Source organism: Stenella coeruleoalba, assembly GCF_951394435.1.
Source record: "Stenella coeruleoalba genome assembly, chromosome: 15".
In the NCBI taxonomy this organism is placed as follows: Eukaryota; Metazoa; Chordata; class Mammalia; order Artiodactyla; family Delphinidae; genus Stenella; species Stenella coeruleoalba.
In genome coordinates, this window is record NC_137161.1 from 60,097,504 (window position 1) to 60,115,454 (window position 17,951).

Consider the following 17,951-nt stretch of genomic DNA (forward strand, 5'->3'; position numbering starts at 1 on the left):
AGAGAATACTGGTGAATATCGCAAAATGGGATCCCCCTACATGGTCATGGAGGGAGTCGGTGTGATGTAGCGTGAAGAGACCGGGCAACCACACCTACCTCATTGGCTTGGGGTGGGGTGGGGAGCCAACTAGATGAGATGATACCTGTAAAGCACCTGGATGGTGCCTGGCTGGAGTGGTGACGAAGCTTCAGGCTCCTCCCAGTTCTAAGAGAAGCATATAGCACCTTATCCAACCCAGTCCTTTAACAGGAAGCCACTTTTTGTTGGTAACTGGTCAGCACTCCCGCCAATGCCAGTGCATCTCAGACGATGCAAGACCCATACTCTTGTAATGCAGTAGCCAACTGAGTGCTGTGAGCCTGGCAGGGGGAGTCTCTCATGACACCCCGGCTCCCTTCTCTTGCGCCACTTTAAGGAAGAAAAAGGTAAACATATATTGCCTCCAGGGGGAGTTTGAGACTTCATGAAATTTCCAGTTGTGACATTTTGATGTCTCCTCTTGTGAATAAGATTTACATGTATATCTCAATCCCTGATGTTTTGAGAGGAGGAATCAAGAAAAGTGTTTTCTCCTTATAATTCTCACTCTGTCCTCCACCTTCTTTAGTTTCGGGGGAACGTTTTCCTGCAGATAGAAACTTGTTAAGGAAACAAGAGTTTCTTCTATAAGGCAGGCAGATGGTTAAATAGATGGTGAATGTTGTCACACATTCGTAAATTTCAGGATACTTGGAATTCAGCCGGGTGTCAAGGGTTCAGATCCCAGCACTGTCACTTGGACAAGTTGCCAAAGCTCTCCTGCTTCAGTTTCCCCATTTATAAAATGAGACCAATAATAGCACCTACCTCATTAGGATATTGAGAGGATTAAAGGGGGTAGCAAATGTCCATTCCTTAGCCGGGTGCCTGGAGCAGAGCACGCACTTAATAAGGGTGAGCTCTTACTCAGGTTACACTGGGTGAGCTGGGAAGGGGGCGTGTCAGCACAGCCTGCTGCTGGATCCAAGCGGTCTCTTTAACCAATCCCCGCGCCCTGCGCCTGACTCCATTCTACCTCCCCTGAGCTATGGCTGCGAGAGAACATCCATGCCTCTGCAAGTTTTCAGCCAGGGGTTTGGAGCTGGGCAGCAGCCTGGTTCTCCTGCCCCAGAAGCTCCAGCCCTTCTATCCCTGTAAAGCACAGGTCACGCAGCCTTCTACAGTGTGGACGATGTATTAGTTAGAGAAGCAGAACCAGCAGGATATTTGTGTGTGGGTGTGGCAGTCCTTGGCATACTTTGCCTTGTGTAGCTGTATCACTCCAGTCTCTGCCTCTGATTTCACATGGCCTTCCTCTGTGTGTGTCTATGTGTCCAAATTTCTTTATTCTTATAAGGACACCAGTCATTGGATTAGGATCCACATTAATCCAGTATGACCTCATTTTACCTTGATTACATCTGTGTGATAGGTATGTAGGATATACTTAATGTATATGTTATATATATATGCATATTATATATGTAGGATATATTATATAGGATATATACGTACAAATATGTATGTATGGAATATATGTATATATGGAGAATTATTGGAAGCAGTTGAATCACACAATTATGGAGGCTGAGAAGTCCCATAATCTATTGTCTGCAAGCTAGAAACCCAGGAGGCTGGTGGTATATTTCCAGTCCCAGGCTGAAGGCCTGAGAACCAAAGGAGCCAGTGTTGTAAATCCCAGGTCCAGGGCAGGAGACTCATGTCCCAGCTCAAGCAGGCCAGGCAGGAAGGGCATGGACCCTCTCTTCCTCTGCTTTTTGTGGTAATCAGTCCCTTAACAAATTAGGTTGGTGCCCCTCTACATTGGAGAGGATCGTGTGCTTTACTGAGTCCACTGATTCAAATGCTAATCTCACCCAGACCCAGAAATAATGTTTAATCTGGACACCCTACGGGCCAGTCAAGTTGGCATATGAAATCAGCCATCAGAGATCAGAAGATGAAGCATCCTGCCCATTTCTAATATTTGAGAGAATGTCATTGGAATCAAACTGTCTCTGGTGCTTTTCTTCCCTTATCAAATGTTTATTATTGTATCCTACTATGTGCCAGGTACTGGGCTAAGATGTTGGAGATACAGTGATGAGCAGAGCAGATATGATGTCTAACCTAATTGGAGCTTACATTCTAGTCAAAGGAGATAGACAATACACAAATAACTAAGAAAAATAATTTCATATATGCAGGCTAAGAACATATTAAAATAGGGAAAGGTGATGAGAGCAACGGGGGTGTTTTCACTGGGTCATCAGGAGGAATTTTCTGAGTGACCTTTGATCAGAGAACCAAATGACAAGAAGAATCCAAAAAGAAGGGTGTTTGGCAGTGAGAACAACAGGGACAAGGTCCAGTGGCTCTGAGATGGTGAAAAGCTTGGCGTGTTCTGGGATAGAAAGGAATCCTGTGTGTGTATGCTGGATTGAATAGCATCCTCCCCCCATCCCGACCCAAATCTACTCAGAACCTCAGAATGTGCTCACACTTGGACATAGAGTCTTTGCAGATGTAACTAAGTTAAAATGAGGTCATCCTGGATTAATGTGGGTCCTAATCCAGTGACTGGTGTCCGTATAAGAAGAGGGAAGTTTGGACACATAGACACACACAGAGAGGAGGGTCATGTGAATTCAGAGGCAGAGATTGGAGGCAGCTTATGGGAATTCCTGAGAATTCAGAGGCAGCTACAGGCAGGGAATGCCAGGATTACTGCAACCACCAGAAGCGAAGAGGAAGAGGCAAAGAAGCATACTTCACTAGAGCCTGCAGAAGGAGCACAGACCTACCGACACCTTGATTTCAGACTTCTGGCCTCCAGAACTGGGAAAGAATAAATTTCTGTTGTTTTAAGTTGCCCAGTTTGTGGTAATTTGCTATGGCAGCCCTAGGGAACTAGTACACTATGTGATGGGTCATAATAAGCGAGGGAGAGATGAGGGTGGGCAAGCAACAGCCAGAGGCCAGGCCATGCCGACCTTCGGGGTCACAGCAAATCATTTGGATTTGATTCTTAAGTGTGATGGGAAGATTAATCGCTCTATTTCAATATATTCTTGGACCAAAGGTAGGGACAAATTGGGAATTGTTGAAAGCTTAGGGTGGGACCTTGCTTACCAGGTGAAATCCATCACCTGAGACCCAAGATGATCACCAAGGGAGAAGGAGTGGTAGGAACCCCTCCTTAAGATATCCTTGGCCCAAGGAAAGAAGGTAGGTGGGAGGCCACCTGCCAAGACCCTCAGATGTGTAGCTTGTTTTGAAAACTGGCTATTACCTTGACTCTCCATTTCCATAGAGGCGAAGCTCCATCCCACCCGGCACCTGTACAAGTGTCTGCTGCTAATTAAGAGAGAGACAGATGGAGGAAGGTTTAGTTTAATTTTGAAGCCTTGGTTCCTTCAAGGCAATTAGGCTGATTGGAAGGAAAGCACCTTTTTCATTCTTTCTTCCTCTTTTTAAATGAAGAAAAATCAAAACGGAGAGGACCAGTGTTGTTGGAAGCCTCGCACATCTGTTACCTGGTTGGCTTGTTAACCACCTGCCCACGAGGTACCTTGGTTGGTTAGGTTAATGCATTTATTAATGGGGCTTACAAGGCTGCTCAGTGAATCTGTGATTTCCTTCACAAGCCGCTTTTTAATATAGTAAGACAGGGACCACGATGCACAACACCGAGAGTGGCCAGGTAAGTATTTCTTTCCCATCCTCGGTATCTAAATCAGAGGGGATGAAAAAGAGGATTTCACAAAAATTGCATTTCCTGGTTATGGGAACAGTTCATCCACCTAACCACCAACCACATCCTTGTTGAAATGATCTTGAAAATAACTCTTTGAAGGATGGTTTTATGCCCCATGCAGCAAGTCTGTACCTGCTCTGCACTTGTCAAAAACACCTCTGAGTCATGTGGAGGGGGGACAGACAAACAAATAGATGTGAACGATATAATCCTGCATACAGGACATTAGATGATCTGGTGAACCCTTGTTTTCTTCACTTTATTACATACATATCCTTTCAGTTTTTGAAGCTACCATGCTACTTCCCACCTCAGGCCTTTTGCAAATGTTGTTCTGTATCAGTTATCTACTGCTGCATAACAAATTACCCCAAAACTTAGTGGCTTAACATAGCAACTGTTTATTGGGCTTGTGGTTCTGGATCAGCTGGGAAGTTCTTCTGGTTTGGGCTGGCTTGGCTGCTCTTGGCCAGGCTTACTTAGTGTCTGTGATGAGCTGGCAGGTGGGCTAATGGCTGCACAGTCTAGGATGGCCTCACTGGGTATCTGGCAGGTAGCAGGCTGCTGTTGGCTGTGGTGAACATGGGCACCTGGACTGCATGTTTCTCATCCTTCAGGGGGCTAACCTGGGCTTCCTTTTTCATATGGAGGCAGGGTTCCAAGATCTGATAACAGAAGCTGCAGAACTTCTAAAAGCCTAGGCTTGGGATGTGCGTGACATAATTTCTGCTACAGTCTACTGGTTAAAGCCAGTCACAAGGTCAGGCCATATTCATAGGGTAGGGAAATAGACTCCACCTCTCGATGGAAGGAACTGCAAAGTATTACAGCTATTTTTGCAATACACCCCATGTGCGCTCACCTGGATGCTGTTTCTGTTACTCTTCACTTTTCAGATTCCAACTAAGAGAGCATCCTCAAGGATGCCTTCCCTAACCGGCCCCTCATCCCAAACGTATCAAGGCCCCTTCTTGTGTCGTCTCATAGGGACAGCCAGGCACTCAATACACATGGCAGCTGGAGGGAAGCAAAGAGGGAAGGAAGAAAGGAAGGAAGGGTGGTTAGTTTGGATGAGTGCTTCCTTTGTGCTTGGCTGGATATCTGGCACAGAGCTCTCAGTAAATGTCTGTTGGATTTAATCCAGTGCCTCTTTCATAAGCCAGAAGACAGACAAAATATATGTAGTGACTAGTTACTCTCTTTCAGAATTGTGTTATATAGCTTATATGTCTCATATAATTTATTCTTAACAATAAACCTCAGAGTAGTTATATTATCCTCATTTTACAGCAAAAGAAAGAGAGATAAAGGAGTTTGACATTCCCAAGGTCTCATAGACTCAGGTCTGTCTGATTCCAAAGCCTACAGATTTTTCTGTCCCACCCTTGCCCCATATACCAAACACTCTCTATGTTCAGGGGTTTCCCAATGACAGGTTCACCAAGAGACAAATTCAGGGTTGGGTGTGGAGAAGGATGTATTGTAGGTTCTCCACGAGCGACTCTGTGATTCCTCCTAATGGGAGCTGCTTCCCATACCTGCACTGATAGGGCAAGAATTGAATGCCCCTGGGACTATTTTTCTTTAGAACTTTTTGAGAGGACATCACCTGTCCCACCTGTCGGGGCACCTGTTTCATAATCAATTTCCTCAGTTTGTCAGAAACGGTAACCTTCCAGTGCATCCCTTGCTCTGAGCTTCCCTTAGACTCGTCCATTGTCTGGAAAGAGGAATTTGGGAATAAATGGTTCTGGATTGTGCCCGGGGACATAATGAGGGTGGGTGAGACTTTCAGTAAGACACTGAAAGCAGTTTAGTGAGACCAAATAGATGTGAAAATGGAAAACTAGAAAAGAGCAGTCAGGACTATGATAGCACAGAGGTTGCTGAGGGAGCCAGGGAATCAGAAAGCATCACCTTAGCTTAACCTTGAAAGATGAATAACAGAGCATCTGATGTAAATGAAGGGGTGAGACACGTCAGCTCCCTCCTCTGGTTCTCCGACCAGCTCAGAGACCTCATTATTAATACTCATAAGACTGGATAGTTCTTTATAGCACTTACTATATTTCTACTTTTATGTAATTGGTGGGATTCTTTGGTCACATTCTGTCCTTCCCTCATAGAATGTCCACCCCACGTGGACAGGGACCTTGTCTGTTTCTGATTCTCCCAATGTCCTTATATTTACAATGTCTACCACCTGGACCGTGGCTATTTGATGTATGACTAAATGACTGAGAAGAATTGCTGGGAGAGGTTTTGGTAGATGGTAACATGGTCAGTTTTAGAAATATGCCTTTGGGAGACTTCCGTGGCAGTCCAGTGGTTAAGACTCTGAGCTTCCACTGCAAGGGGCACGGGTTTCATCCTTGTTTGGGGAACTAAGATCCCGCAAGCTGAACAGTGCGGCCAAACAAAACGTAACAAAACAAAAGAGGAAATATGCTTTTGGCTGTAGTGTGGACAGTGGCCTGGGGGAGGTGAGACTCAAGGCAGGGGAGCCAGTTCGGTGGCAGAAGTAGAGCAGCATTTAAAGCAAGGAGGAGGCATAGCAGAGGTTAGAGAAGCATTTGGTAGGTACGATGGGAAGGACCTGTGGGTTAGCAGTTGTGCTGAGGAGAAGAGGAGGGTGACATCAGCACCTGCTCCTGTGTTTCTGGCTTGAGTAACTAGAGAGTTGGTGTTCCCACTCGTGAGAGAAGGAAGAGCCTGGAGAACGGATGTGAATGATGTTGATGGGTTCAGTCTTGGCCACCTTGAGTGGGAGATGCCAGTGACTCTGTCCTGGAGGTAACTGGATACATGAATTTTGAAGTCCAAGGAGGGATGTCAGAGCATCCTTCTGCTGAAACATCATGGCATTGGAAACCTAGAACTTTCCTCTGGAAGACGCGATTCTAATGCCAACTTGAATGTAACTCATACCACCTTAAGGAGTGCATGGTATTTGGGGAATGTGTGCTCTTCCCATGTCGGTAGCTATTCCCTAGTTCCTTTTGGCATTGATACTCTGTATCTTCAGACAGCTCTAGAATTCAAGGAAGGGGGGACATTCTCTTGAAAGATTGCATTACTCAGGGTTGTTTACATTAAACATGGACAGAAACCCAACTTAAACTGTATTAAGCCTGGAAGGTTAACATGTGGCTTCCGGGGGTGCTGTGTTGAGGAATCTAAGCAAAGGCCATGCTAGCTAGGAAAGAGCTCTGTGATCAATGAGTGATGTCTGCCACAGATGCAGAAGGGGCAAGCGGGGGCATATGTGCTCACTCATTCCTGAAAACAGAGCTTTCCCTCTACGGCCTTTCAAAAGCATCAAATAATGTCTAATGGAGTTTAGGTTCTACCTTGGCTCAGCCGCTAGCTGCGGGTAACCTCAATTAAATGATTTCATGTTCCTTAGCTTGACAGTTTCCGCATCTGTCAAGCAGAGGTCATAATCCCTGTCTTTCCCACCTCTTGTGGTTGAAAGGATCGAATGAGAAAAGAAACGTGGAAGGGCAATGATCTCCATGAATTTACATAATCTCACACATGTAACAGTATGGGATGCTGGAAGTGTGGGTTGAAGAGCAGCACATATTTCTGGACTCCTGAGAGATATATGTTCAAGAGTTTATTGCTAAGACATTAACTTAAAAAGTGTAGAGGATCTTCTAATAAAAGAATTGTGAGAGAAAATAAAATAAAGTCTCAGAAAGGTATCAAATAAATTGAGAAAGAAGGCAGGAAAGAAAGAAAGGAAGGGAGGGAGGGAGGAAGAGAGAGAGAGAGAGAAAAGAAAACAAAAAAAGAGAGAAAGAAAGAAAGGAATCATTCAGTGCTTTAGAGTGTGGTGAATGAAGCAGAAATTGGTATAATTCTTTTGTAGCATAGTTGGCAATATGTATAAAGGGCCTTAATAATGTTTACAGCCTTTGGCCAAGTAATTCCACTTCAGATAATTTATTTCAGGGCTGGATAGTAAATATTTCAGGCTATGTGGGCCATGCAGTCTCTGTCACAAGCACTCAGATCTGCTGTTGCACTGCAGACAGGTGAAGGAATGGGCATGGCAGCATTCCGGTAAAACTTTATTTACGAAAATGGGTGGCAGCTAGCTCGATCCATGGGCTATAGTTTTCCACCCTCTGATATAGATTAAAGAATATTTTAAGAATTATTTTACATTCGAAATTCTAAATACTAAGAGAGCTTTAGTCTAGAAAATTCTCATTTCGGATTGATTTATATGAGCAAGATATTGGCACAGCTTGAATGCTCATCCGTAGGATGAATGGTTAATTTTCACACTTTTGCTCACTGAAATACTATGTAGGTATTAGAATGCTGTTTGCTAGTGATTTATAACAACATGAAGAAGTGCTTGCTAGAATGTTGCATGAGAAATTACAGTTATTTATAATGATGATGATAATGGTGGTGGCTAATATCTAAGCACTTTACGTACGGCATCACTTAACCCTCTAAACAACCCTATGAAATATCCTTTTTTATTGTAACCACTTTCCTGATGCAGAAGCTGTTGGTAATAAAAGTTATTTACCAAAGTTACACTGCTAGTAGGTGGCAGAAGTGGGATTTGAACACAGGTCTGCTTAACTGCTAAAAGCAAAAACAAAAGCACTAACACAAATTCCAAATGAGACTCTTTATTGAGAAAACCAGGAGAAAATACACCCAAGTATTGATATCGACTGTGTTGGGCGGTAGCTGATAGATACGAATATTTCTCAGTGTGTTCGATATTTTCTCTAATGAGAAGCATCATTTTCATAATGAAGAAAGAACAACACTTGCATTTTATAAGAAAGGCAAGGGTGGCGGAGTGCTAGGTGTGATTGTGAGGGAAGAAGGATTTGGGGGGAACTAGAGATTCCCTTGTGGATGCCCTCGCCTTCTTGGTCCTCCTCTTGTTGGTGGAAAACACATGACCCTGTCTTCCTTCCTTCTGTCTGCTCCGGGTGGAGTTTCTAGTGTGTGTCTCGTTTGGACTGTTGGCCCACTGAGATGCTGTTCTTGGGTTGACCTGCTAATCCCTAACTGTCTTTCTCTCTCTCCTCTCTCTCCCTCTCTATGCTCTCTCCTCTCCCCTTCGTCCACCTACCTGTCCCATCGTACAGCCGACAAGGTAAATGATGACTTCTACTCCAAGCGACGGCACCTGGCCGAGCTGGCCGCCAAGGGGAACTTGCCTCTGCATCCCGTAAGAGTGGAGGATGAGCCGCGGGCCTTCAGTCCTGAGCATGGCCCCGCCAAGCAGAACGGACAGAAGTCCCGCACCAACAAGACGCCCTCCCACCCCCTGGCCTACAATTCCACTGCCAACTTTAAGAGCTGGGACCCCAAGGATCAGTCTCTTCGGCGGCAGCAAGCTTATGGGAACAAGGGCAAGCTGGGCACGGCTGAGTCCAGCTCCAGCGACCCCTTGGGAACTCGCACCCAGCACTACCCACCCCCGCAGCCATACTTCATCACCAACAGCAAAACGGAAGTGACTGTCTGAGCTGTCGCTACAGGGGACATCCTGGAGACCACACTCAACTGAGAGAGGCAAAAAATACCCCAACACACACCCTCCGTGTCCCTCGCCCGCACACCCACCCACACGTTCACCCTCCACACCGACCGACGACAAACCTACTGGTGACATGGAATCACGCTTTTCCTGTGTCATGCCTAACGCGTGTCGGCGGGCAGCTGAGCAAGACCGGAACGTGGACGGTCAGCAATACAGCCAAGGGGAAACTGAGGCACCCGCTTTCGACTTCAGGGTCGAGGTGGCCAACTCACATGCCTAAACCGTGGGGCTGATTTTTCTTTTCCTCCTGACTTGAAACAAATCCATGATGAAAAAAAAAAGTAGCACAATTTAGAGAAATTGTCCATTTGAGCACATATACCATTGACCATGCATTGTCTGTTTCTGGGTGAAAGAGCCAGAAAGGATGGAAGGTGGGGTAGAAAAGAGGGGTCGCTGGTGCACTTGATAAGCATTTTCTAATCCCAGGAAGTAGTGATGTGGACATATAATTGTGATGAGCGTGAGAAAGTAACTGGACCCCCCCCCACCATGCTATTTATATACTTCTTATATCATCAAGGTTGGAAGCAAAAACAACACACACTCAAACTCACAAAAAATAAATAGACCCTGAACCCACTGACAGTGATGGGAAAGAAAGAACTTTTTTAGACAACTCCCATAAAGACTGTGGAAATGGGAGGGGTAGGCTTTTATGGCAGGGAGAGGGTCCAGAGAGTCTTAAATAACTATTTTTTAAAAAAAGGAAAATAAAATAGAATCCCACTACAAAACAGACAAGAACAGCAAAGTAACTTTTGTCCAGCGTCTTCAAGACTTAGGAAATCAACAACGTCGTCAAGAACAAACAAACAAAATTCACAGTTGAAATGTCGACGAGAGGTGAGAAGGGGACCCAGAGCCTCCGATTTCTGGCGTTGTCCCCCCGCCTCCGAGACAAGAAACAGAGACAGAAACCAGTCCTCTATTAACTGTCTATCCCCGACTCCCTTCCCCTTCAGCCTGTTGCTGCCACCGCTGCCGAGTTTCAACTGCTTTGGACTGAAAATGTCATAAGCGTGGGTGGTGCCTTCAATGTGTCACTGTTGAATGACAGTCTTGTTTCCCAAGTGCAACCTGTGTTCTTTTAGCCTTCCTGCCTCCTGTCTTTCTGCAGTAGTAGAAGGTGTTTCCGTCCTCTGTTTGTTGGTGAGCCCACCCGATCCCACACTCTGAGGGGGAATGCTGCAACTTGCAAAGACCAAGACCTCCCTCCCCCGCACACTGTCAAAACTCCCCGAGTCCCACCCCAAGCTCCCCAAACCTAGCGTGGAACCCAAGCATTCCTGGTCCCATCATTTCCAGGATAGGTAGATAGACAAACGATCCCTCCAAACCACTTCCCCAGATACTGCAATGCGTTCATTTCCCATCCACGATACCCCGGGGTTGTTGTTCAGATGGATTCTCATAGCTAATGGGTGTCCCAATAAAGACAGTTTTCCTAATAGTCTGATTTGTTTAGTGGAAGCCCAAAGAGAGAGGTTGATGGAGAAGAGATTTTCATTTAAGGTGAGAAGTTTTCAAGCAGTCCCTTGAATGGCTTAGCTAATTAACAGGAACCTTGGAGAGACCCCCAGCTCTTCTGATGTCAGAAACTGAAGGTGGTCTGAACAAGACCCTTCCTGGAATGCTGGACGTCAGCGTTCTGCTTCCCCATCTCTCTGACATCATGGGATCGGGGAAACCAGCTGTTTATTCTCTTCTTTACTCCCAGCTGATGTGGGGACATTGACAGTGCATTTTATCTCTCTGGGCGTTAGTCTTCCACTTGAAACATGGGGAATTGGGGCGAGATCAAGCTTTTCAAGCTTTTTGAAATAGCAAAAGCTCTGCCCATTAAAAAAAAAGAAAAGAAATCGTGCCCGGGAGACCTTCTGTCAGATCCTGGCGAATGTGAGGCTCTGTGCTGGGTGAGGCAGAGCTGGGAGGTTTAGTGCCTGCTTTCTCAGCCTCTTGGCTGAAACCCCAGTGCTACCCACTGTGGAGTAACGACTAGTGGGCTTGGTCAGTGTTTCCTTGATGTTAGTTATCTGTGTACCTGCCGCACACTTTTGGCATCTTTGTGTATCCCTATCACAATATTTGTACCTAAATTGATACATTTTAAATACATTTAACTTTTGAAAGGAAAACTGTCTGTCAGTATCACAAACAGAAAACCAGTATCAGTCACCCTGAATAGAAAATAAGTGTAAAATAAGGACAAAGGCAACAGCACAGCGATTGTTATGTTCTAGCTACAGGCTATTACCCGCAGAAGGGTTTGAACCTGGAGCCTGGCGTTTGCTCCCCTTCTTTCTCTTCCCTTCCTTCTTTTCTCTCTCCCTCTCCCCTTTTCTTGATTAAAAACAGATGAGCAGACATTCAAGAGTTGTTAAAGATATACCGGCACCCATTGGAGACTTTCTCCTTGAAGTACTCAAATGGGCTGACACAAGTGAAAAGGGAATCGTTTCTTGTGTGACTCAGTGGTAGTTAGTGCTCTATCCATGTACTACTAAAAATCATCTTGCGTTCACTAGTGGTGCACAGTGCATACTTCAGGAAATAGTGGATTGGCTTGTTTGGTGAGGTGCCCTCCAGCTCCAACGTTCTATCATTCTAGTCTCCCTTTTAGCTCCTTTCTGCTCCTTTCCCTCAACCCCCTTATCCCAGCCCTGATGAAGGACCTTTCTCGGTCTCTGAATCTACAGGATTTATTCGTCGTGTTCCTTCTCTTCTGAGTAAACCGCACCCAGTGAATTTTGTAACTTGGAGGTCTGCAGCTATAATTTCGGCAGTGAAGTTGCAGCTTGGTCCATAAGAAGTAACAGTGGTGAGAGCCCAAGAAGAGCAGTACTTAGCCTCGTTACCTTCCAGTTGGCTTTGGGAGCTGAACTGAAGCGGGGGAAGGGAGGGAGTTTGGACAGGGAAGTTTATTCTCTGGCTTCTTCTAGGGAGGTGTGGACAGACCTCATGATACTGAAAGGTTATCATGACGTGTAGAACTGTGACTGCCATGTATCAACAAGGATCCTCTAGCTAGAATGGGGAGACTTAGAAGCGAGAAACCAGAACAAAGCAGGGAGACTATCCCCTCCCCATCTCCTGCCCTGGCAGTAGCCTCTTCTTACCTTTAGCTACCCCCCAACTTCCAACCCAACAGGGCCAGAGTCTGACTTCCCTTTGCCCTCCCAGAGCGTCTCAGCCTCCGTCGGCCTTGGGCTCCGCCTGGCATTTCCATCTAACTCCCCCCAGTTTTTTTGTGTGTAAATGGAGCATATTTTATGTGCGAATATTTTAGTAACCATATGTTCTGCAAGTAAACCTGTGCTAATACTTGTCAACAACTGCAGAGTTTATGATACCAATAATACTTCCTACAATGAAGAAAAAAACACATTTGTTTGTTTTCTAAGAATGTTTATTTGTAAACATATGTATTCACTATATTAATATGAATTTCTTACCTGGCAATAAAACTGATTATATGTGATGCTGTTGGGGTTACCATGTATCTTTCTAGGGTTACCATGTATCATCCTAATCTGAGTTTTCACCAGGGAGCACCAGTGTTAGCATAGGGAGCTAAATCCTTAATATTCTGAGGGTACGAGAAATCATTACAGGTAAAGGAAAATTTTAGTTAATAGCAACAAATTTTCCAGGAGACATTTTTGTTTGAAAGGTTCTTGGTAAGAGTCTTGTGTCATGTCTGTTAATTCATCTCCTGCCTTAAAATATATATCATGGCTCGGTCTCCCTGGTCATAACTAAATCTAACCTTAATGGTCAAGATTCTTGCTGAGATTTGCACTTCTGTTTTTACCAGTGACCAGGTTTGTAAAAGACACAAATATGGGAAGTATGGGAGATTGGATTCTTCCACTGTTTATTAAATTTTATTTCCTGCCTGCCTTCTGTTAGCATTAAATTTGAGTTCTCAGGTCGAAACCTGCCTTAATATGGTTCCACCAGGGAGGGGTTCTGAGAGAAGAATTTGAGGGCAAGGAGTTTATTTGGGAAAGGAAGGGAACACTGGTTGGTGTTGGGGAGGTGAAACGGGAAGAAAACCAGCTAATAAAGGATGATTTATCACGTCAGCTATCGATATGAGTGACTACAGTTTAATGCTGCAAGGAAACTGGGAGAATTATCCCACCCAAGTGGGCATGGAGCTGGGGTGTTTACCCACCAACTCCCATCAGACATCATATTGAGCATTGCTTTCAAGAGGTGTTAATGTTTAGACAGCCCCAGGCCATCACGTGCAAGGACAGAGGGATTTCCACGGTGGCAAAGAAAGCCCCAGGCACAGAGATGCAAGGGTGGAGAGATTTCGAAGAGAGAAACCAGAACAAAGCAGGGGTAGTTATGGTCATCAGAGACGTCTGGATGGTAGAGGATGCTTTTCCAGTACTCAGGAACCGTTCAGATCAGGGGAGTTACCGAGCAGCACACATCACCGCCCTGTGGATCCTTCAATAGGATAGAGACTCATGCCTCTTGGGGGCTGGGGGGCAGTGACAGACTCTTCCATTAGTGAAGCTGTCTGCTTGGTTACAAGTCATAGACAACAACAACAACCACCGTATCAATTATATTTGTAGAGCTCTCACGATGTGCCAAACACTGTTGAAGACTTGATGTGACGGTCGCCTTTGCTCATCACAACTGTATAAGGTAGGCACCGTTAGCTTTGGCGGTGAGAGATGTATCGAAAACGTGAGTAATTTTGCCCAAAGTGATTCAACCGTTAAGTGGTAGAATTGGGATTCGAACTCCAGAGCTCGTACTTTAACTACTGTACAGTTGTTCTCACTTGCATGAGCCTGTGAGTCAGTGGGGAAATTTGATAAAGATGCTGATCCCCGAGCTCCGTAGGTCTGAATGCAGGCCCAGGATTCAGTGTTTGTAAGGGATACTGCCTCCTCGCAGTGGACCACCCCCGAGAGGCGTTTGCATGATGCCAGCTCCCTGATCATCCCATATCTGTGAGCTCTTCCTGTGGACCTTGGGATGCAGAAGGAAATGAGATGAAGGTGTGTGCTTCCAAAGAGAGGGAACTTCATCTTTTAGTTTCATGTCCAATGTCAAAAGGTCGTGTCCTCTGATGGGCAGAGGACTGACTCTAGAAGAACTGGTTGCTGGTATTGATTCCAACGCTAATTTGCCATGTGCCCTGGGCCCTGAAAATAGCCCTCTTTGGGACTCTGTTTCTTCCCCCAAGAAGGAGGAGGCTGGGATAGATAATCTCCAATCCTGCTCCCTTGCTTGAGTGAGTGGTCCCCCTCCCATCACTGTACCATTTTGTATAGTCAACAGGATTGACTCCCTTCTTACTTCCAAAAGTTTGCTCCTGGATAAACAGGATTTTGCTGGGTGTAATAATAATCACTATGGTAATGGCTTTTGTGCGCTGAACACTTGCTATGTACCTGGCTTTATGTTAAGGGTTTTCCGTTGCTCTAACATCTATGGACTAGCTTGGAGGTTCTTAACTTTTTTTGAGCCATGGACTCCCTTGGTGGTCTGGTAAAACCTATGGATCCTTTCTCAAAATATTGACTTTAAATGCATAGAATAAACTGCATAGGATTACAAAACAAACCTATTATCTTGAAATACAGTGATGAAAATATTTTTAAAATCCACATTTGTGATATAGTAATATATGTGATTTTTAACTCATGCGTTAAAGAACAAGACCTAATGACAGGTTTCAATGTGGTGCTGAGCACAAGCAATTCTTTGAGCTCTCTGCGTCCACTACAGTTTGATGCAACAATATCTGTGCTTCTATTGGTGACGTCGTTTCATTTAGAGACTAGTGAACATGAAGATGTTATTTTGTACCATCCAAGTTCCCAAACCCACTGGATTCTATCCATGGAGCCCCTTGACTGTCTGTAGGTCTAGGTTAAGCATTCATGGATTCGTAGGACTTAGAGCTACTCACCTATTTTCTTCATACTTCTATTTTCTCATCTTTTAAAAATAGGGACAATAATAGTATCTTTATTATTGGCTGTTGTGAGAAATAAAATAATCGATTAAACACATTAATTAACTGTTAGTAAACACTTAAGAGTTAGCTTTTGTTATCATAATTATTATTTCAGCGAATCCTTATGATAACCGTAGGAAAGAGCACTTTATTATCCACCACTCCCAGAGGAAACTGAGGCTCAGAGAGATTAAATTGGCACAAAGTAACACAACAAGTCAGTGCCAGGGCTGATCGAAACCCAGATCTTTGCGATGCAAACTCAAGCTCTTGACCACATGCCATGTTGTATGATTTTTTTCTTTTTTTAGCAATTATATTAAATGTCCTCACTACTCCCTGGAATGAAGCCAGTCAGACACTAGGATGTATCCCAGTGATGTCTCCAGTTCTCCTTCCCTCCCGAAGGAGAAAGGCAGATGTCAGAGATTCAGGAAGCCCTTGTCAGACTTGTCTGGGGATTATTTAAAGGCATGTTGGAAACAGTTAATAATCACGTCCTTCCGTTCAAAATAAGCTCCCCCCAGCCCAGTGCTTAGAAGATCCCAATTACAAGGACCTCAGTGTCCCAGAAATTTTCGGTTTCTTTTATTTAAAAAATCCATCCCATTAGAAATACATTCATCACCTAAAAACTGAAATGAGTTTTCCTTATCAATTCAGACATTCTCAGCCTTGAAAGATGACAATCATCATAATGATAATAATAGCAACAACTCCTTCTGGTATTAATTATTGAGTTTTTATTATGTGCCAGGTACTAGGTTAGGCACTGTATGTGCCTTGCCTCATTTTCTCCTTTCATCAGTGCTCTGAGGAAGAGGCATCATTCCCATTTTTGAGCTGGGGAAAACTAAGGCTCAGAGAGGTGAAATGACTCATCCAAGATTTTACATGTAGTGAATAGCAGGGTCGGAATTGAAACCCAGATTTGTATGATCCAAGCCAACCCTATCACAACAATCCATTTCATTCTTGCATGATCTATATCTGTGCTTGCTTCCTTTGCGGTAAATAATTGGAAACCGTAATGCATTCCAAAATTGTTCCAAGAAGATACAGTTAAGTCCGGGGAAAAATATACTCTGGATCAGGTAGTATCCACTGGTCAATATCCATTCCTACTATGTGTCACTGACCTGGAGACATTGAACTCGGTCTGATGCTGCCTCAGTTGTTGCTTCTGTCCTTAATGTCCTTCAAGTCTGTCCTCCAAAAAAACAGACTTGACCTTCAGAATGCTTTAGTGTCTGTGAGGTGGAAAGAAAGCAGGGCTGGAAGAGGCCTCTGGGGCAAGCAGACAGGAAGCTAGGAATTTTAACTTAGTATGCCTTAATTTTGTATGCCTTGCAAAAGTCACTTTCCCTCTCTAAGAGGCCATGCAATCTTTTGGATAAGAGTAGGACCTCTGGAGTTCAAGGAACCATGTCTGAATCCAAGTGGGCATAATAATAGCATCTATCGAAGGGCTGTTATGAGAATGAAATAAGACAATTTAGATAAAGCTCTGAGCACAGTTCACTGGTAATTTATTTTCAATATTTTAAAACCTCATTCAGAAATCATCACACACTCAGGCCCTGCAGAAGGCATTAGAAGAAAAATCACTCTTCTTTGCTTTGGGTAAGACATATCTGAACTTCGTTTGGTGCCTTTCCCTCCAATTCTTTGGCTGTTGGTGATGTCATGAGCATATCAAGGAACTGATTTTACTGCACACCTAATTAGATATAGTTATGATGAATTTTAAGAAGTGGGAAAGAAAATAAATTTTTGCTCAATGAATGTGGTTTGTTCAACAGAATTTTCCAGGTCTAGAGGTTTATAGAGGATAAGTCATAATTAACGAGATCCATGGTAGTAAAAATGGTTGTGAACTCCTGGCTTCATATTAGTTATGTATTGCAGCATAACCATGTAATTACTCCAAAACTTAGCTTCAAAAACAGCACACATTTATTGTCAGGGGTCAGGAATCCGAGCACTGCTTAGCAACATCCCATGAGCCTACAATCAAGGTGTCAGCCAGGGTTAAAGTCTCATCCGAAGGCTCAAGAGGAGAAAGATCTGCTTGTAAGCCCGGTTCCTCCAGGATTGTTGGACTGAGAGCCTTGCTCAATAAATGTCATCTGTTACCATCAGCAGCAGCAGCAGCTTAATTAACAAAACTTATACTCTGTGTTAAGAAATTTACATACCTCATCTTTAATCCTCCCAGCAACTCTGAAAGTGTTAGTAACTCCATTTCATAGATAAGGAAACTGAGAAGTTTAATGACTTACTTAAGGTCACAGAGCAAGTGCTGGTGTGGCTTTCAAAACCTAGTTTAGAGTATCTGGTTCCACCATTTCCAGCATCTCACTTAGCCCTCTTGAAGTTACTGGTATAACTTAAGTTATCTGGATCCAGTTATGGAGGTAAAACCTTTGTAGGAGAAGAATATCTACGTCGTCAGCTTGGTATCTCACTTATTTTCTTGTCAGATTCCAAATCCCAACTTGCGCTGTGTTGTACAGTTCAAAGAAAGCATTTAACATCAAGAAATGTCACGGTTGCTAGAAATAATTTTGTCACATCCTCTTGAAATTTTCCTCTTT

At 44.2% G+C, this 17,951-nt stretch overlaps 1 protein-coding gene across 2 annotated transcripts in view; it reads left to right on the forward strand.

Moving 5' to 3' along the window:
- The window catches only part of SHISA9 (shisa family member 9), a 291,767-nt gene extending 279,830 nt beyond the window's left edge, over positions 1–11,937 (forward strand). For both annotated transcript variants that reach the window (XM_079945064.1, XM_079945063.1), the window contains one exon: positions 8,905–11,937. In XM_079945064.1, coding sequence (XP_079801190.1) covers positions 8,905–9,287 — 383 coding nt within the window. In that variant the 3' untranslated portion in view covers positions 9,288–11,937. The remainder of the gene's footprint in view (positions 1–8,904) is intronic.
- The last annotated feature ends 6,014 nt before the right edge of the window (positions 11,938–17,951 follow it).